Here is a 21,878-nt window from a genome sequence, read left to right on the forward strand (position 1 = left end):
GACAATGGGATTCATCACCGTATCTCCTGTCCACATACACCGCAACAAAATGCAACTGCAGAGAGGAAACACAGACATTTGGTTGAACTTGGCTTGTCTATGCTGTTTGACAGTCAAGTTCCACTCAAATATTGGGTTGAAGCGTTCTACACCTCCACCTATATCAGCAACCGACTACCGAGTAAAGCTCTTGCAGAGAAGAGTCCGTTTGAAGTCTTACTGAAAAAGAAACCAGAGTACTCTTATATGCGTGTGTTTGGAACAGCCTGTTATCCTTGTCTCCGTGGTCAAACTCAACACAAGTTTGATCCCAGAAGCCTTCAATGTGTCTTTGTTGGATATCATAACCAATACAAAGGTTATAGATGTCTCCACCCTCCAAGTGGAAAAACATTCATCAGCAGACACGTTGTCTTTGATGAAAGTGTCTACCCATTCCAGAGTAAGTACAAGCACCTCGTTCCTGCTTATAAAACACCGTTGCTGCATGCTTGGAAATCAATTCATCCTCCAAGTTCTGGACCAACTACTCCCAGTCCTCCACATCAGCCTCTGTTACCGTCTCTGCAACAAGAAGTGCCTCCCCCTACTCAACCAGCTGTGATTGATAACAATCAACCTGAACCTCAGCCAGACTCTCCTCCTCCACCTCCTCCAGTTCCTGCTCCCGTCGATAACACTCACACGATGACTACTCGATCCAAAGCAGTAATACACAAGCCCAACACTCGATATGCATTACTTGCATCCAAGTTCTCAACCACGGAACCAAAATCCATCTACGAGGCTATGGCTCATCCTGGTTGGAACAGTGCGGTTATGGAGGAGATTGTGAGAATTCACATGCTAAAGACATGGACATTGGTCCCAAGAACTCCTGAGATGAATGTTATTGGCTCATAGTGGCTCTGCAAAACAAAACTGAAACCGAACGGAGATGTGGACAAGCTTAAGGTTCGATTGGTAGGAAAAGGCAACCATCAAGAAGAGGGACTTGACTACCTTGAGACCTTCAGCCCAGTTGTCAGAACGGCAACTATCAGAATAGTACTCAATGTGGCAGTTGCAAAAGGATGGAGTCTCAAACAGCTTGATGTCTCTAATGCATTTCTACATGGAGAACTTCAGGAACCTGTATACATGACCCAACCACAAGGCTTTGTTGACAAGGAACGGCCTGACTATGTCTGCAAACTCACCAAGGCGCTGTATGGTCTTAAGCAAGCGCCGAGGGCGTGGTTTGATACCTTCAGTGGGTTCTTAATAGAGTTTGGCTTCATCTGCAACAAGTCCGATCCCTCACTGTTTATATATCATCACAATAACAGAAACATGGTCCCCCTGTTATATGTCGATGACATATTACTCACGGCTGATGATGAGAAGTTAATGGAGGAGCTATTGCAGAAACTCAACACTCGTTTTCTGATGAAAGATATGGGCTTCCCTAAATACTTCTTAGGCATTGAAATAGAGCAAACCTCTGAGGGTCTATTTCTTCATCAGAGAGCTTATGCGGAAGATATTCTTCATCAGACAAGCATGGATACTTGTAATCCAATGCCTACGCCTTTACCAACGACGCTTGATACTCTTCAAGATGACCTCTTCCCGGAGCCTACTTACTTCAGAAGTGTCGCTGGAAAGCTTCAGTTCTGACGATAACCCGTCCTGACATTCAGCTTGCTGTCAACTTCGTTTGTCAGAGAATGCATGAGCCTACAGTAGGAGACTTTGCCTTGCTCAAACGAATCTTGAGATACATCAAAGGCACGAGCAACATGGGGATGCACATACGTCGACAGTCTTCTCTTATACTCTCTGCTTACTGTGACAGTGATTGGTCTGGGTGCAAAGAAACAAGGCGTTCAACTACCGGGTTCTGCACTCAGATAGGATCAAACCTCATCTCGTGGTCAGCTCGTCGGCAGGACACTGTCTCAGGCTCGTCAACTGAAGCAGAGTATCGAGCTCTCACCGCTACAGCGCATGAAATATCCTGGTTGAGCTATCTCCTTCGTGATCTTGGAGCGCATCAACCAGACCCCACGGTCCTTCAGTGTGACAACCTGTCTGCAGTGTATCTCAGCACTAACCCGGCCCTTCACAAAAGATCGAAACACTTTCAAAACGATTGGCACTACATCAGGGAACAAGTGGCTCTGGGATACATTGAGACACAACACATTCCAGCCAAAGATCAGCTTGCAGATATATTCACAAAACCTCTTGCTCGCAGACCGTTTGAAGAAATGAGACACAAACTTGGCATTGTCTTTGCCCCCACGCCAAGTTTGCGGGGGAATATTAGTGAGAGCAACATGGGCCTCAACGTAACGGCCCATAGAAGTGGTGAAGAAACAAGCCCAAGTCTTCCTCTGATTCAAAACAGAGTAAAGACAAAACAGAGCCGTTGCTCTGTGTACGGAGAGGAGGAGCTAGCGACGAGGAACCGATTTGATACCTTATCCAGACTGGTCAATGTCGACTCATAGACAGGCTGGCGAAAAGATAAGGCTCAGCCAATGATCTAGAGGGTTCTCATAGAGTTGTATATATTCGCTTGTAAGGTTTCATTGTAAAGCATCCGAAAGAGTCATAAGAAAATAAAAGTAAAGTTCAGTCTTTGTCAAGTTCTTTTAGTTGTCACCTTTTTCAACAAATCAATCGCTCTTTACCTCAAAATTTGGTATATACATAAATCAATACATGTTCAATGATAGACTTTGTAACAGTGTGTTATGTAAACCGATCAGATCAAATCTTTTTCCATGAACTTGAGATTACAAAGTACAAACTGAGTAAAATAAACAAGAAAAAAAGACCTTATTCTTCACATCCAAGTCACAGAGATCAAAGAGTTGGCAAGCCCAGATTGTTCGAAACTTGTGTAAGATCCGTAATGAAGATTCTTGTAATAGCCCGGAATCGCTTGAAACAGCTGGAAGGGTTTGTTCCTCTCGGATTGGTCAATCTGGGAGTAGCAAAACGACCAGAGAAGCTGAACAGAATCTGATTTGAGGAAACTTCTCTGCACTCTTCTCCCGTCGGGTAATCGAACGCAGATCCTACACAAAAAGCTTCTATCCCAATCACTATTTGGTTCTTCGGACAATACAGGGTATCCAATAACCGCTTTTGGGAACAAACATGTTGTTGTTGTACTGTCGGCCGCTACTGTTGTGTCGGAAGAGCGTTTTGGGCGTTTTATATCTACGGACGGCGATAAATTCTCCACGAGTGATTGGCATTCAAGCATCGCGAATGATCTTTTTGCCATAGAACTATAAATTTCGTGGTATTTTTTTTCAGGGGGAGTGTTTTGACTTTTAAGAGTGGATGTTGAGGCGATTGCAACTTCTCTATTTATTATAGACGTGGAGAAATTGATATTTTCCTTTTTATTATTGTCAACAAAATAAATTAGTGGATTTGTCCAAAAAAAAATTTGTGGATATTCAACTTTTTTGGTAATTCTTTTTCTTTTTCCAAAATTTATATGGATTATAAATTTAGCTTTAGTTCTCTAAATATTACTCAAGTACTGCATCTTTTCTGTCTTTCAACTTTATGTATTTGACTTAATAGCTTAAAATAATTTACCATCTATTTTCTTATAAATTTTGATGTAGAATGAATTGATAATGCAATATTGTTGCTAGAGAATCATGGAACCATATATTTTTACATGTTTACATATATGTACTTTCACACGCAAACAAATTATAGGAAACAACACAAGAAATTAAAGTAGTACTTTAAGAAAGTTAAAACTAATTATTCATATATTCTTGATTATTCTTGAGCAGAAGGGAAGCTGCGGAATGGATCCCCAAGTGCAGCCACATTTCCAGGACGTGAGAAAACTACCTGTAGTGTTGGGCAAACGCAAGATCAATTATTCTAATAAAGTTTTTATTGAGTGACACTGAGGAAAGAAGCATGGTTAAAACTCATATCATATGTGCTACCTGATAGTTTCCAAGGGTAAGAGTCTAGAAACCAGCTGCGCAGTAGTCAAAATAATATTCCCATGTTCTTATGAATTTATCGTCGAATCCAACATCATTTATTTGTCTGCAAAGTTTAAAGTTGGACATGTGAGAGCAAGCATATGAGTAGCAGAACATAAAACAGAGGAAATGTTTTTTTTAGTAATTAGCTTACTTCTGTCTCTTCAAGGTGGTCTTCCTCCAGCATCTCAATGTTTGGTAGTAATGAATCCCAATGTTCTCAAAGTTTTCAGTGCTGATTTTTATTTAGGGCCGGCCCTGGATGGAAGGAAAGAAAAAGTAGAGAAACTGCATTGAAACTAAACACTTGGTAAAGAAAAGTCTTTACCATAGCCTAGAAGAAGATGCCATGGCTGAAGTAACTCTGGCTAAAGAAAGAAGGCATCTACCACCAACAGGGAATATGTATTCTTTTATGAAATATAAGGTTCTTGATTTACCTTTGCCTTTTATGAAATATAAGGTTCTTGATTTAACTTTGCGAGGGAGAAACTGCACAAAACAATAGCTAATCATAATATAACTTCTGATACTTAATTTCAGGTTCTTGACCACCAATTTCAATTTGTCTTCCTTTTTCCTTATTTTAGTCCATGTTGTCGAAACTCAGATTCATATATGCTACAGCATCAAATAAAGTCGTGGAAAAAATGCAATATTAACTGCAACATAACAATCAACAACCAGCCAGATCAACAATGCCATTCTGATCTAACCCGAGTTGAGAAAGTAGTGATCGATTGTGTAAGTGCAAGATGCACACAATTAAGTACGGCAGAAAGATAAATCAAGAGACAATAGGATTAGCAAACATCTTCCGCTTTTATTAGAAATTTCTATAAATAATCGTATTACAGACTTGCTTTATATTAGTTTTACATAACTTGTTAATACCCTGACAATTGCTATTGAAATATTCTTGATCTACCCAATTTCTGTCTCTTTGTCATTTGCTTTTGCTATGTTAGCTTCTGACTCAGAACGACTCAAGAACACCCGAAAAGATTTTTACCCTTCATCTATAATAATAGCCTTAGTGTCTTGTCGATTTCTCATCGATCTCTTGCTCTTTTATAGTGATTATCACGTTCCCAAAACCCTACTCCAGGATCTTCAAGGAAATCATACATTTGGACAACTTCCATACTAATAATAAGTATGACTTCTATATAAAACAACCGAACCAAATTAAATATTTTGGTTACTTCTATTAAAAATATATGAACTCACATAAGACAAAGTCGGTAATCAGTTAAAGACACAAACTCAATTCAGTTCTTTTTTAATATCTGAACGAGATTTTTTTTAAGATCCAAAATTCATATCTAAAACGACCTCGAGTGGATATCCGAATGCGGAGACATATCATATGACCAGAACTTATTTGGAAAAATATCATTTAAATCATCAATTTTTAAATTTGGTTAAAATAACACATCAATTTTTCGGTAAAAAAGTCATTTTTTTTCGAAAAGCTATTTTAATCATAAATTTTCGTTGACATATCATTTTATTCATAACGTTAGTCAACAATTATAGTTGACTAACAACATATCTAAAAAAACTTTTAAAGTTGATGTTTTTTTTTGCACAACTAAATCAACACTTTTCCAAAATATTAAATTTTAATATTGAAAACATATTTTTAATAATTATAACAGTGATAATAAAATTATAAATAAGAAATAATTCAAACCAAAAATATTAAAGTTTTTCATTTTCTACAAATAAAAATTTCTATAATTTCATTTATATACTAAAACAATTAGTTATTTTATCATTAATTGAGTATTTAGTTATAAAATGATTATGAAAAACTTTTGTGATTTTACTATCAAAACATTTGTTAGTGAAATTTTAATTCAACTTTTTATTCTTAAACGAATAGAGTTATCCGAATTTTTTTTAATATAATTTCTATAAATGTGTTACAAGATTTATTCTGTATTTTATTTAATGAAAAATAGTTTAACTAAAAACTGTTAAGATCCACAGTGTTGCCACATTATTAGAATCATGAAGAATCTGTATACAATTATTTTTATTCTTGTAAAAATTAAAAAAATATTAAGTTTTTACAACAAGATAAAAAAATATGACAGTAAAATTATGAAACATAATCCAATTAGGATTATGTGAATTGTTACAAAAGTGACATTATTATAGTAAAGAATTATAAAAGTTCTTTATAATTATTTAATAACTAATTACTAAACTAATGATATGTTAACTAAATATTAAAATATAAATCAAAATTATTTAAATTTTATTTTGAAAAAAGAATGAAAACGTATACTTTTTATTTATTCAATATTTTTATTTATAAAATTTTATAATTACAAAAATATTCTTTTTCTAAAATTTAACTTGAAAAAAACTATTGATTTCTATTTTTACCAAAAAGATCATCAATTTTAAAAATTATTTTAGGCATATTATTCGTCAAATATAAGCGTTGACTAACAATATGACTAAAATAATATGATAAACAAATATTTATGATTAAAATAAATTTTCAACAAAAATTAAGTGTGTTTTTTGTTTACCGAAAAGTTTGTGTTTTATTTCAATAAAATTTGAAAGTCGATAATATTTTTTTTCTGAGCAACTAAAAATTGATGATATAAATAACATTTTTTTTCTAAATTTATTTAGACTGAGAGCTAAGTTGACGTCTTGTTTGGCAATAGGATTAGGTCCGGCTTTTCCACAGTCAGGTTGAAACTCACAACCAAACACCTCTTTTTACCTTTTCATCTCCGTTTCGACTTCCCTCTCGCCTTCTTCTTTAAAACGGTCTCGAAACCAAAATTGAAATCAAAACCCTAGAAATCTCGTTTTCCCCCAAATCGATCCCGCTCTCTCGTCTCCTTCCCGTGATCTTCCCTATCTCCACCATTTTAATTAAATCCATGTCCGGATCGGCGATTCCAAGATCGAATCCCGATCGGGGTTCATCGCCGACGAGCTCGAGATCGGTGACGCGGACGGTGAACGGGTCGCACCAATTCGTGATACGAGGGTACAGGTTAGCGAAAGGGATGGGCGTCGGGAAGCACATAGCGAGCGATAACTTCTCCGTGGGAGGGTACCAGTGGGCGATCTTCTTCTTCCCGGACGGCAAGAACCCCGAGGACAACTCCGCTTACGTCTCTGTCTTCATCGCGTTGGCCAGCGAGGGTAGTGAGGTCAGGGCGCTTTTCGAGCTCTCTCTTGTTGATCAAAGCGGCAAGGGGAAACACAAGGTCCATAGCCATTTCGAGCGGACGCTTGATACTGGGCCGTACACTCTCAAATACAAAGGAAGCATGTGGTACGAGATTGCACGGTTCTTGTTTTGTCTTGATTAGGATCGATGGTTAGATGATTTGTTTAAAGATTTATACTTTAGGTTGATTGAATCCTGTGGTAAGCTTATTGAATGTGAGATAAAAAAAAAAAAAAAGAAGGGAGAGATGTGAGCATTGGAATATACAAAATGTGATTACTTCAGTTGCTCTATATAAGGAATCATGAGCTTGCTTTGACTCCTATAGCTGCTGGGTGTACTTCAAGTTTGTAAATTGCTAAGTAGGAATCCAAATTAATGGTGTAAAGCATGAAAATGGAGGAATTGTGCTAGCTGTAGTTGTTAGTGTAGTAACATTCTTCTTTGTGGTTTGATTAGGGGATACAAGCGTTTCATCAGACGTACCCTGCTTGAGACATCTGACTTCCTCAAAGACGATTGCTTGATAATCAACTGTACGGTTGGAGTTGTGGTTTCGGAGGTACAGTTCCCACAGTTGTACTCTGTTCCCGTCCCTGATTCAGAACTTGGATCACATTTTGGAGTTTTACTGGATAGCATGGAAGGTTCTGATGTCACTTTTGACATTGCTGGCGAGAAGTTTCAAGCTCATAAACTAGTCCTGGCTGCTCGATCTCCATTTTTCAAGTCTAAATTTTTCGATGAGCTTGAAGCAAACAATACAGAGGTTACTATCAACGATCTGGAACCTAAGGTTTTCAAGGTACATTATTTGCGTTTTCTCTTTAACTTGTTTCTGTTTCCTCCAATCATACCTGTATTTATGCTCTGTTCTTTTCAGGCTTTGCTACAATTCATGTATAAAGATTCTCTTCCGGAAGATGTGGAGCCTGTGACGACTCTTACATTTGAATTCTTGAACCTGCCTGAAATATATGAGACATTGATTGTAAAGCTTTTAGCAGCTGCGGAGAAGTACGGCATGAATAGGCTCAGGTTGTTGTGTGAAGCTCACATCTGCAAAGGCGTATCAGTAAAATCCGTTGCCAAGATCCTAGCCTTGGCAGACAGATATAAAGCTACAGAACTAAAGAGCGCTTGCCTAATATTCATTGCCGAGAACCTAGCAGGTATACTTCTTATATTGGAATCACGGGTGGACAATCTTATGTGCAGTTTAACTGTGTTTTGGTTTTCTTGTTCTTATGAGAATCAAAGTCGAGTAAAAGTCATTTTTATTCGGTTTGGTTTCATGCAATTTGGTTTCGATTCATTATTAACCAATCGGATTATAAACGCATTTCATTTCAGTTTACACATTTTTTGTTTGGCTTTAGTTTTATTTTTCTACCCATAATACTATTGCATATTAAAGTCTGTAATCGATCTTCTGATGTGGTTGAATTTGGTTGGGTGTGCCTTCAATATTGCAGCTGTCCTGGAGACAGACGCTTACAAAGAGATGAAGGATGAATGTCTGACCCTCCAATCCGAGCTTCTGAAGGCGGTGGCTGGTTACGAGGAAGGCAGCAATAGCAGCGGAGAAGCCAAGTCTCATAGCGTGTGGGCCCAACTATCAGACGGCGGTGGTAGCGGTGGGGATATCAGCAGCCGACATGTTCGACAACGAACCACTTAGAGCTTTAATTTACATTTTCTCAGGTTAATAACCATAGAGGGGGGTATATAGTTTGCTTTTCTGTATTTTCTTCTTCCAAATTTTGCAAGGTTCCTTGTGGACGGACTACTTTGAAACACGAATCCTAACTCTTTGATATGCAGTTAACCTTTTCAATTCAGTAACACGAATCCTAACTATCTTGTGTTCGTGCCTCATAATTTTTCATGCTATAATAGTTTCAAAATCCCACGCTTTTCCAGAGCTTTGTTCTAGTTTTACATTATATACTATATATATATTATATATATATATATATACACTGGTGTGTGTAATAACGTTTGTATTTCTATCAACCAATCGAATTATGAAACCAAAACTAATTATAGTGTGCATTTTGGGTTGGTTTTGTGTTCTTTTTATATTGTCGTTTATAGGAGGTACACAAACTGATATTGATAGACGACAAAGATCGTGATAGTTTGAACTGATATTCTTAGGTACACAAACTGATATTCCAGAATTCAAAAGAAATATTAAGAAAGGTTGCAATTAAGGAGCATGTATTTTTTTTTCTTCCAACTTAAGTATTATTAAACATAAAGGTTTTACAAAGGTCCAGAAACGGCCCAAATATATAAACCCAAACCGGGTGGCCCAATAGAACAAACCAACCCCAAGCCCAAAAACGAGAAAACCCGAGAGCTAAGCTTCACCACCACCGCTCCACATATCCTCCCCACGTGTTGAACACCGCAACCCCACAGAGACATGTGTCGACAGCCGAAGCTTCAACATCTCAAACGACTGGAGCTCGCTGCCGGGACCGGGAACCACCACTTCACCGGATCGCGAGTCACCGACTCAAACCCAACTAGAGGTCGACGCTGAATCAAACAGACAAAACACACCGGAATCACCGGGATAACAACACGACCACCGACTCCATCTCCAACGACTGTATTGGAGGGCTAGGATTTGGGGTCTTTCACCAAAGACCCGACCTTCAGAGATCTTCAGACCGGCTCCATCGAGATCGCATCTGAATTCGGCCACCTACCACCATAACGAAACACTTCAGCACGAACATATCCATGGGAATCGAAAGCCGGCGACCACTGCCGAGAAGGAAACGGCATGGCCCCAGAATCAACCGCCAGCGAAACACGGTGAAGAAGCCACCATTTCCCGGTAAACCGTAGGCGGACCACCACCGAATGAAAAGATGCATGACCGCAGTCTATGGAAAATAACAAAAAGAGAGGAGATTAGAGACAGAGGCCGGACCGGCGGTGGCGAGAACCAAACCCGCCGGTCGGAAACGAAAATTCCGAGCTTAAAAGCTAGGGAGAAGGCGGAACTGATATTTAGAGAGAGAAAGTCGAGAGATGTCCAATTTGATAGAATCTTAAAATATATATTAAGGAGCATGTATTCGTCAAACTGAGAGCTGATTAAATGGGTGTTATCTTTATCACCAATTTCACTAAAAAAAATTACAAGCACTAACATTACGTGTGTTTAATTTTGCTATGGATGTGATTGTTGATTTATATTTTGATATTTTTTAGAATATAGTAAAAAGTAATATATATCATCAATTAGCAAATATATTTAAATATAACATAAATAATATAATAATAAAATATATAAAGCATTTTGCAATATTTTAAATATTATTTGGTTCTATTTTTAATCGTTGTGTATTTTTTGTTACTAAAAATCTTCAAAATTTTATGCAACTTTTTTACAAATATATATAATCCTAATACTATTAGTTTTTTCTTTTGATATCTACAAATTTTAGAAATATTATTTAGTTTTACATTTTGATAGTTAAATTTTTATACAAGTTGATTTAATATACATAATTATTATTTATATCCAAAAGTAATAATAAATTTTGATAAAATTAATTGAAACGTAAAATTATGAGAATATTTATACACATTAATTTATTACTTACAAGTTGATTATGAGAATTTCAATCATTAGCATATATTTTAGGGAAATTACCACTAATACCACTTTCAAAATACTACTTTTCAATTATACACTAACCAACTATACCACTAGATTTTTAATAGCAAAATGACCACTATGTCCCTAATTAATTAAATCTAAAACCACCGACGAAGTCACATTTGACGAAGAGAAGAGTACGACTTCATCTTCTTCCTTGCAGTCACTAAGCTTCATCTGCGACCATGGCCGTTCTGTGTCTCTGAGTTCGGGTTGTGTCCTCTGTTTATCCGCCCTAACCACTGCTGCTTCCATCTCGCGTCATCTCCTCAGTCCAAAGCCGTATCGTCATTCCGAGAGCTCACATCGAGCAGTACAAATTGATGACAAAAATCATAAGCAAGATGCAGCGGTTCGAAGCCGTTTGGAGTCTAATCGAGGAGATGAGGAAGGAGAATTCTCACCTGATCGATCCAGAGCTGTTTGCCGTTCTCGCCGCCGAAGGCGTCGGGGTGTGTTATACATTGTATCGATTAGGTGATCTTCTTGATTTAGATTCGGAATTGGGATTTTTAATGTCTTTGGTGGTTGTGATGGTGTGTGATAGATAACGTATGTAAGTGCGATTAAACTGATGCACGAGAAGACTAAGTTTCGTCTGCACTCTCACGATATGCCGTACGGATCCGGCAGTGATCAGCAATCAGTCACTGGTTTTCCAGGCGTCGTTGATTCAACCAGCTACTGGGTACTTCCTTTGTTCCTTTACAACTATACAGAAGATCGTTTTAGTTTTTTGTGTCTTTCGATAGAAATTAGAACAACACATTAACTTGCAATTTCATATCTGAAGTTATGGTTTAACGAAGCCATGAAATAAAGAGGCTTTATGGGCAGTGTTGTGTGCTCTGTTCAAGGAAGTTGAGAGTTGTACTCTCCAAATAACTTTTACTTAAAAGAGAAACATATGATTTTTGTGACGCTTTAGTGGTTTTTATCTAAGTTTGCTTCTGATTCTTTTTATCTCAGGATTCCTATTCAGGCATAAACTTATGGAGCGGTTGGGTATGAAGGTTTCATTTATTTCCTGAGTTGTATCTACACTGGGCGGTTAAAACCATTTCCTTTGGAGGTTTCCACTTGTGTTGACTCTGTTTGTGCTCATGATTCTTGTCGACCTGCTATTGATTTCATCGTTGAGTTGATGTATGCTTCATCCATTCTCCAAGTGTCTGAGCTTGTTTCATCTTTTCAGGTGTGTAAATGAAGTTTTCTCTTTGTCTTCTTGATTCAGAGATTGTTTAATTTTAACAGTTTATGTTGTGTGTTTGCAGCGGAGGCTTTGTAACTTTGTGGAGAAGTAAAAGCCATGAAAATGTTTGATCTGATCATCTGGTGTATCTTTATAAAGACATAAATCTCTTGTGATAAGTGTTTCTTCACGAAACTAGTATTTTCTGAGTTTTATAAAGGTTTATCAGGGGTTGTAAGTTATATAATCTCTTCATGAAACTAGTATATATGAGTTTTGTAAAGGTTTATAAGGGGTTATAAGTTATATAATCTCTTCTTGAAACTAGTACTATATCTGAGTTTTATAAAGGTTTATAATGGGTTGAGGAAATATATCTCTTGTTAAAGGATGTGACTCTTTCACCGGATTTGCCTTTTGTGTTGATTGTCTTTTGGAGGGAATTTAAAAAAATAGTTTGTAATCCATTATAAAATCAGTTTATAAACGTTTATAAATCATTTTTGAGTTTTTTATACTCATTCTGCCTAACATTCCTCACAAGAATTCTCAAGTTCTCTAGATTTGCCTTTTTGTGTTGATTGTCTTTTGGAGGGACTTTAGAAAAATTAACTTGTAAGCCATTATAAATTAGTTTATAAATGTTTATAAATCATTATAAATTGTTTTATAGACCTTTATAAACTATAATTAATGAATTTATATACTCATAGATAATTATATAAGGGTTTCTTCAAATCTTTATAAATGATTTTATAAATCCTTATAAATAACTTTTAAATATTTTTATAAAGTTAAAGAACACATGCAGGCTTTGTAAAGAGATGATAATACGTAGCAGATTCTATAGCACATGCGTATAGCAAGCAAGACTCCACCGCTTCAGACTCTTGTAAATGGTTTTATAAACCATTATAAATATTTTTTTATTTCTTATCAATGATTCATAAATAATTATAAATAATTTACAAAGATTTATAAAAAATTATAAACACTTATAAATATCTTTGGAAAGATTTACTTATAACTTTTTGTAAGGATTTGTAAATTCTTCTAAATGATTTGTTAACTCTTATAAATTATATTATGAAGATTGTGAAACTCTAATAATATTTTTATAAACCCTTATATCATATAAGTTATATGTGGATTTATAAAATCTTATAAATTATTTGTAAATTTTCTTATAAACGATTTATAAAGTCTTATAAATGATTTTATAAATTCTTATTGGCATAAAAACATAAATTGGCACAGTTTAAAAAAGGCCAAATTGAAACAGAGGTCAACATTTTTTTGGGCAACAGAAAAAGGTCAACATAAGAAAATAAAAATGTAATGAAAGCGGTGAGTTGAGATACACATCAAGGAGATAAGCCTTGTTTGGAACACGTCAATCAACACTTGTTTGCTTCTGAAGATACGGCGAGCTCCGACTTCCACAACTCCTTCAATCTCTTCTAAATTTTCAATCTTCAAACTTCAAATACTAATTAAAATTAATCTATAAACAATATAAAAGATGTGGATCATTACAACAATGTTCGTGCTTTCATAATCTCAAACCTTAATACTATGTTTGTTAATATTTTTAGTAATGTCTAAACATAAACATCTCAACACTGCAAGTAATAGACACTACATCTCAACACTAGAAGTAATAGACACTACTACTCTATTGCTAAATCATTCTTCTTTATAAAGACTTATAAATCGTCGAGTTGTACTTTTAACAATATCCAGAAATCCAGATTTATAAGGGATTATAATTCTGTAAAAAATGCAGTGTTCGCTATTCCAAAATCTTAATCTCAACACTGCAAGTAATAGACACTACATCTCAACACTAGAAGTAATAGACACTACTCCTCTATTGCTAAATTGTTCTTCTTTATAAAGACTTATAAATCGTCGAGTTGTAAGGGATTATAATTCTGTAAAAAAATGTAGTGCTCGCTATCCCAAAATCTTAATCTCAACACTGCAAGTAATATACACTACATCTCAACACTATAAGTAATAGACACTACTCCTCAATTGCTAAATCGTTTTTCTTTATAAAGACTTATTAATCGTCGAGTTGTACTTTTAACAATATCCAGAAATCCAGATTTATAAGGAATTATAATTCTATATAAAATGCAGTGTTCGCTATTCCAAAATCTTAATCTCAATACTGCAAGTAATAGACACTACATCTCAACACTAGAAGTAATATACACTACTCCTCTATTGCTAAATCGTTCTTATTTATAAAGACTTATAAATCGTCGAGTTGTACTTTTAACAATATCAAAAAATTCAGATTTTTAAGGGATTATAATTCTGTAAAAAGTGCAGTATTAGCTATTCCAAAATCTTAATCTCAACTTGAACTCCAAATCAACCTTGTTTGCCTTTTGGATAAAAGCAAATATTTACTAACGTTCGTTGTTTCAGATTTCGTTCAGAAATACACAAAATCGAAAGGAGATATACACATACCAGCTCGGAAACTTGAACAGGAGAAGGATCCGACATCTGATCCACGGTGTGTGAGAGAGGGACGAGATGACGATTGCGTGAGAGATAGAATCCGTGTGTTAGCTCGTCGGAGATCTCAACGGAACGATGACGATGACTTTCGATGATGACGATGACTTTCGATGATGACGATGACTTTCGATGATGACGACTACGATGATTCGATGACGACGACGACGATGACTTTCGATGACGACGACGGATCCGGAGGAGAGAAACGATGGTCTCGACAGAGAGAAGAAGGTAGCGACAGAGAGAGGTGATATGTTAGAGATAGGGTAGGGTTAATTTAGTCTTTTTCACACTACTGAAAGTGTATTTGTGAAAATGACCCTAAAATGGTGGTAAACTTGAATTGTGGTACTACACAAAGTGTAGTTATGAAATTTTCCCTATTTTAGGGAAATTACACACATTAGTTTATGCTACTTACAAGTTGATTTTTCTATCAAATTATACATGATTTTGTATTAAAATTATATAATTTGATTTAATATATTTTAACCAAATAGATAAAAATCAATCTAAAACTGTAATTTAAATATATATATATATATATATATATGTATATATATTTAAATATATATATATATATATATATATATATATATATATATATATATATATATATATATATATATATATCTTAGTAAATACTAAATGGGGAAATTTCAATTCTACCACAAGTTTGATACTATTTTCAAATTTACCATTAATGAATGACTATTTTTACAACTACCCTAAATTTTTGATAAAACTACACTAAGATAATGTTTTAAACCATGTTTATAGAAAATTTATAAACCCAAGCTCAACCCCTTAATACTAAACCCTAAACATTAATCACTAAAATATTTGGTATATTTTTTTATTGGTGATATTTTTGAAAAGTGGTACTTAAATTTGTGGTATTTCTAGCAATTTCTCATACTAAATATGTTAAAATAACCAAAATTGTTTATTTTATCTTAATTTTATGTATAATTAAATCCAAATATATATTACAATATTGATAAAAATATAATAATATTTAAAATATAAACAAAATGTTATTATCAATTGAATTTTATATTTTAAAGTTTTTATTATTGCATATGGTGGTAGAAAAACACCTAGTTATAAATTAAATGGGATGATACTAGAAGGAAAAGGACAAATAAAAGTAGAATATTAAGAAATACAATTTGATTTAATATCCGATGGTAAAAGAAAGGGGACTCACATATTGAGCTTCGGTTATAATTTACCATCCATCAACACATAAAATATTTTGAGTTTTAAGTTGCAATCTTAACAGAAATAATAAGAAGAAAGCTGCCAGGCTCTGGAGAGAGGCAGAAGAAGTATAGGTTTCCGGTCTTTATAAGAATATTTCAGTACTTTTTTCAGAAAGATTTCGGTTCCTATTTTACAAAAGTCTTATTAGCCTGCTGATGTAAGATCAGTGACTTATATGTCTACATCTTGAGTTTGAACCCCAAGACTGCAATTTCCAGCTTCTTGTTAGCTTTTGGTCCTCTATAACTCAAGACTGGTAGGTTATCACACCATATTTTATTTTAAAACAGCAAAGAAGCCGAGGGATGGAGGGGAGGAGAGAGAGGGCTGTATGCTCTTGTGTGCCATCCATCTTTTTCCGTCTTTATTCAAACTATAATAGTTTGAATTGTGTAACAGTGGGTCACAACGTGATACCAATGTGTTCTTCAAATATATCTCTACATGTCTCTTTCATGGTCACATATTAGTCATACTTCCTTGAACTAGTTATGTGAGTTTTCTTCATTATTTATTCTTTTTTCTGTTATTATTTAGTGTAACAGGACGCTCAAGTATGATGCTACACAATTTCTTTGTCGCGTCAACTCAGGGATTTGCTTTACCGAGTGAATGCCTTTCAATACAATACTTCATTAACGAAACTCGACGACTGTTGCTAAAATGTAACATTTATATCTTAGTTGGTCTGGAGATGCTGATTAAACCACACAAAAATAAAATATGCATTTTAATATTGCATTATGTAATATTTATATTTAACTTATTTGTTATATCATTTTGATTTCTACTATTTCTTATATGTATATCATTGATTATATATGTTTCTCATGTTTCTAAAATTTCTGTTTTTTCTGTTTACTCTTCTTTTTCTTTATTTTATCACACTTTTTACATTTATCATACATGTGCATTGTGCTATAAACTCTATTTTATGTAACATTATATGTTTTCTATGTTCTCAAAGTGAATTTTAAATATTATTTATGATTACTATGTTTTCATAATCTTTTTTTTACCAGCTAATCATTATTTATTAATATCAAACATGCTTTACCACATAGTACATGGATATAATACATCTTCAGCAAATACATTTTTAAGAATTTCAAACTCGAAAAGTAATAATATGATGCTAACTAACACATGTTCCGTATCAAGTCGGAAGCTATGAGCGTAGATGTACGTCGCTTACTGATGGGATTCACTCACATATTTGAAGCAACTTATAATTGATGTGGCTCTCCGGATTAAGATAGACTTCACTTTAAAAGGCAGAGACAAACCAATAACAAGAGATGAAGAGTGGTTGACCAAAATGAAGTTTACACACTTCAACCTTAAGGACAATGTTGATTTTTAGGCGGGGAGTATTGATAAGAGCTGAAGATCCTAAGGGGGTTAATGTTCAATGACTCTGTATTAGATAAGAGCAAGTAAGCATAGTTCATTAGGGAATAATCATGGTTTAGTTACTTTATTCCTGACACTTATCTCTATATATGAGCTGCTGGGTTTGGGGAAATGGTATCGAGAGTTTGAGTTAGAATTGAGAGGAGAGAGTGATGTTTTAGAAGATTGTAACAAGAGAGTTTGTGATCAATATCTTTCGTAGTCAGTTACTTTCATTCAATAAGAACAATCTTTCATTTTGTTTATCAGAATTGATACCTAAAACATATCACAAAAAGTAAGTTTTAACAGGAAATCACTGAAACTAAAGATAATACTCCAAGATTTTTAAACGATATGTTTTTTTCTAATACTGTTAATCTTGCCAACTTGAGAGTACATAATCATATTCTCATCATTAAGATGAAGCTTCTTAAGCAACTTACCCATCAAGATATGGCCATTTGAATCAATACCAAGATCCAAATTGAAACTACAAGACAATCCTTCCACATTCGTAACTGTGCCTGAGAAAACAAGAAATACATTGTATTAATCACAATAAAAGAATAGTTCTTATTCAAATATTATCTACACAAAGTTTTCGTCCTCTGAAATTACTCAAATGTTATCTAAACAAGGAAAATTTTCTTACTTTACAGTGAGCGTATATACAAGTATAGCTTTAATCTATGCACAAAAAACGCATAAGTATAGCTTCAATCAAATATTTAAACCAATCACAAGATCCAAGAATCAAGTATATCAAATATTTTGATTGTTTAACAAGTATAACTTTAATCAGATAATTAAACCAAATATATCATATCTTTTAATTGTTTTAATCGTAAAACCGATATAGCTTTAACCATATATTCAAACCAATCATAAGATCTATAAACCCAATAAATATATCATATCTTTTAATTGTTTTAGTTATAAGCTTAATTAAAACCATAAAAGCTATGATTCCGTAAGCTTTAAAAGTTAAAACAATAAACAACTGAATTGCTTAAGAAAATAAATATTTGACATCGGTAATCACCAAAAGCTACAAACGGAAATAACATATATCCTACCTCCCTTAGTCATCTCGAGCGATGTAATCCGCGCAACAGAGTATGGTCCTCTTTTCCCAAGCTCCTGAACATTAAACCTACTCAGACCTTCAAGGACAACTACATACGTAACTCTTCCACTTCGTTTCTCCACCCCTCTGGAAAGATGCAGAGCACGAGCTGCTACTCCCCTGAAACAGAAATCAGATCACACATAAAATCTCGAGCCACTTAATTAACTCTCAGGATCATAACATTCATATTAGTATGATACTAAACCGAACCTGCTATGCCAGTGAACTTCATGCTGATCTTTAGCATCAGACTTTTGAGCATCCGTTGTGCCAACTAGAAACTTCAAGCTTCTTTCTCCTGAATCACTTTCACCACCTAAGGTTAATTAATGGGTGTGTATTTAACTAGCTATGATTTCGTAAGCTTTAAAAGTTAAAACAATAAGTTTAAACCAAATATTGGTTTAATAAACAAACCAATCACCAGAACACAATGGATTTGAGATCACTTATTGACAAACCAATTGCCAAAACTATGGATCTGGTATTTTCTATCAATTTTTTTTTGAAAAAAAACAAAATATTCAAATTCAAAGATATATTATAAAGACGAGGTTAATATCAAACTTGTTTTACAACATAGTACATGGATAATACATCTTCAACAAATACGTTTTAAAAATTTGAAACTCGAAAAGTAATCATACAAAGCTAACTAACACAATTATAGCATGGACTGATACACTAACTTTTTTAATTTTTTTGTTGGTCTAATATGATTTTGTCTTTGTCTAATATGATTTTTTTCTTCGTGTATCATCTATTGTGATCAAATGCCTTTTTGTCAACTATAAAATCATTGGATGTGATTCATCTGTTACACACACTCCCGCTCTAGAAGATAACATGATTTGTTGTAGTCATTATCATTTGCATAATTTGTCTTCTGCATTGAAATGATAAGTACATAACTGATCATCATTTTCTGATTCCTTAATAGTATAAAGGAAACTGAAAAACTACTTGTTACTGATCGCCATGATCTTTCATCCCAAACTCGCCGGTTAAAACCATAGAAGAAGATATATTGTATATTCCCATGAAGACATTCCCACATTGTACACATAACTTCTAAACCAGTCATGTTAAATCATTTTCTTGTAACCATCTATTGATGAGATCAGCTAGTTTAAAACAGATATAAGATAGAATAACTAATAAAATTCATGGAAGTGAGAAGTATTCCATAAATTTATCCGATATCTACAATTCCCATCAACCGTTAATTGTCCATTCGACATAACACGTTCTGGATTGAACGAGAATGGAAATAAACTCACAATCAAAGTAACCAAAAGAAATGCAATCAAAACTAAAGAATTTAGTTTCAACTGGGAAGGATAGAATAAACAATTGCGAGATAGATAAAAAAAAGGCTTCGTATAATTTTGGAAAACGTCTTCATATAATTGAATTTTATTAGTTTCAAACATTTGCGCAAGAGAAAAAAGAAAAGAAACTGATCAAATGTGGTTAAGAACAAAAAAAAAACTGATCAAATGAAAACATGACCATGGCCCAATCGAATAATGGTTTTCCTTGTGTAGTCAGACTTAGGCGGCCTTGATTTGCTTACTCGAATCAGACCTAAGTTAGGCCCAATTAAAATCAAGTGATCCGATTACCCGGTCTGATTCGGTTCTTGGGCGTACAGTACACTGATTTGCTTCTACGCTTCCTCTGTTCTCCCATGAAACCCGAAAACATTCATATTAGATACCTCTCTTCTGATTCACAGATATCGGAGACTCAGATCTGCAATCGAAGTTCTTCGGTGATCCAATTTGAAGGGAGAAGAAGCATGGACACTTTTACGGCGGAGGATCTGTCGACGATCGGCGGAATCGCCACCGTGTCGCTCCTTCACTCGTTTATTCCGACGCACTGGTTACCTTTCTCAATCGTTGGACGCGCGCAGAAATGGACGCTTTCCAGAACTCTCTTAGTCAGTATGTTTCTGTTTCTTAGATGTTTTCGATGAGTCTATTAATCCAAAGGCATTGTTTTGATTGAGGTAGAAATAGATAGTTATGATCTAACGACTCTGTGATGATGTTCGTGTCAACGTGGTGTTGCATTTTGTGGTATCTTTTTATGCATATGAATAATGATTTGACGCTGTAATGAGAGTAGCTTTTGGAATAGCTTAGATCAAGTCTCTATTCACAATGTATGCAGAGATAGTCAAGCAAACATATATATATATATATATATATATATATATATATCGCCTAAACAACCTCATTTGTGTTAATGAGTGAGAATGTGACTTGTTTTGAGGAAGGTGTTGATGTTTATAGCTTTTGATTGTGGTTACTGGTTACATGGGGTTTGAAGAAATGATCTGGATTTTTAAACCGTTAATTAAAGTCAGGGTAACTGGTTTGTGTTCTTAACTTGTGAAAAAGGTGCCTAAAGAAAACCACAGAACTAGTTAAATCTCCCATTGGATTGAATTATTTCCCTTCCCAAGCTCAGCTACATGACTCAATGTATTTTTTTCTGTTGTTGTATTTGTTCATTCACACATATTGTTTTCTGATATTTTCAATATTTTTTTTTTCAGCTGCATTTGGAGCAGTCCTGCATGTTATCTCCACTTCTCTTCTCGGTATAACAGCAATCACAATGGCGAATACCATAGCCGGTGAAGAGACTGTTCACAAGCTTGCTTCTCTTTTGCTTGTGATCCTCGGTGGAAGCTATGTTGTATTGTTTTTGGCTGGTAAAGGTGGTCACACTCATTCTCATAACAAACCCATGGAGAAAATGGCTGTTGCTGGGCTTGTCCTTGTTCCTGCGTTATCTCCATGTGCTACAACTCTCCCGGTTTTCCTCGCTGTTGGAAATTCTAAGCCCATGATGGTTCTCGCCATCATAGTTTTGCTGATCAGGTGAGACGAATAAACTTAACTCTATACACACAATCTTAGGGCAATGAAGTATGATATTACGAGGGGAAGAACATATGTCTGAAATGATTTCATATTTTTTTGGGCAGCACCATATTGGTGATGACATCTCTGGTGGCTCTGTCGTTCTATGGTGCAAGCCAGCTGAAGTTTCACTGGGTGGAGCGATACGACAAGCTTCTGGTTGGTTCGGTTCTGTGTCTGGTAGGTATCTTAACCCTTCTCTTCCATGATCATGACCACCATGGCCACGAAGCACATCAACTCCCCAGGAAAATCATTACTCTTTAGAGACGGCTTTCAAATCTCTGTTTTGTCTGTCATGTCTGTTTGTTGTAGAGCGGCTTAAGGTCTTCCCGGTTGTATGTCTATAACTAGTTGTAACGCTCTCTGTTTGCGCGTGAAAAAAACATATTGCAGTCTTAATTTCATTCAATAGAACACCATTGTGAATGTGATTCTCGTAAGCAGTATATCAAATCCATATAGTTTAATAATGATGCGTTATATAAACAGAGCATAGTTTTCCAATGGTTGGTATGACCA

General features: G+C 34.9%; 3 protein-coding genes and 1 long non-coding RNA gene across 4 annotated transcripts; 2 read left to right on the top strand and 2 right to left on the bottom strand.

Moving 5' to 3' along the window:
* Positions 1-2,754: 2,754 nt before the first annotated feature.
* LOC108834625 (plant UBX domain-containing protein 12) lies at positions 2,755-3,372 on the bottom strand. Its single transcript, XM_018607952.2, has one exon. It carries the CDS (start codon positions 3,278-3,280, stop codon positions 2,834-2,836), a length of 447 nt encoding a protein of 148 aa, XP_018463454.1. The 5' UTR covers positions 3,281-3,372; the 3' UTR covers positions 2,755-2,833.
* Positions 3,373-3,609: 237 nt separating this feature from the next.
* On the bottom strand, positions 3,610-4,490 carry LOC108834626 (uncharacterized). The gene is made up of 2 exons (XR_008942469.1): positions 3,972-4,490; positions 3,610-3,870 (listed from the first exon to the last, which is right to left on the bottom strand). It is a non-coding gene; the product is annotated as an uncharacterized LOC108834626 (long non-coding RNA).
* Positions 4,491-6,766: 2,276 nt separating this feature from the next.
* Positions 6,767-9,062, top strand: LOC108821095 (BTB/POZ and MATH domain-containing protein 5). Its single transcript, XM_018594145.2, has 4 exons — positions 6,767-7,326; positions 7,681-8,026; positions 8,105-8,393; positions 8,697-9,062. The coding sequence occupies exons 1-4, from the start codon at positions 6,926-6,928 to the stop codon at positions 8,900-8,902; spliced, it is 1,242 nt and encodes a 413-aa protein (XP_018449647.2). The 5' UTR covers positions 6,767-6,925; the 3' UTR covers positions 8,903-9,062.
* Positions 9,063-20,088: 11,026 nt separating this feature from the next.
* LOC108817955 (uncharacterized) lies at positions 20,089-21,790 on the top strand. Its single transcript, XM_018590787.2, has 3 exons — positions 20,089-20,369; positions 20,987-21,314; positions 21,422-21,790. The coding sequence occupies exons 1-3, from the start codon at positions 20,111-20,113 to the stop codon at positions 21,621-21,623; spliced, it is 789 nt and encodes a 262-aa protein (XP_018446289.2). The 5' UTR covers positions 20,089-20,110; the 3' UTR covers positions 21,624-21,790.
* The last annotated feature ends 88 nt before the right edge of the window (positions 21,791-21,878 follow it).

The sequence above is a fragment of the Raphanus sativus genome, chromosome 2, assembly GCF_000801105.2.
Source record: "Raphanus sativus cultivar WK10039 chromosome 2, ASM80110v3, whole genome shotgun sequence".
Classification (NCBI taxonomy): Eukaryota; Viridiplantae; Streptophyta; class Magnoliopsida; order Brassicales; family Brassicaceae; genus Raphanus; species Raphanus sativus.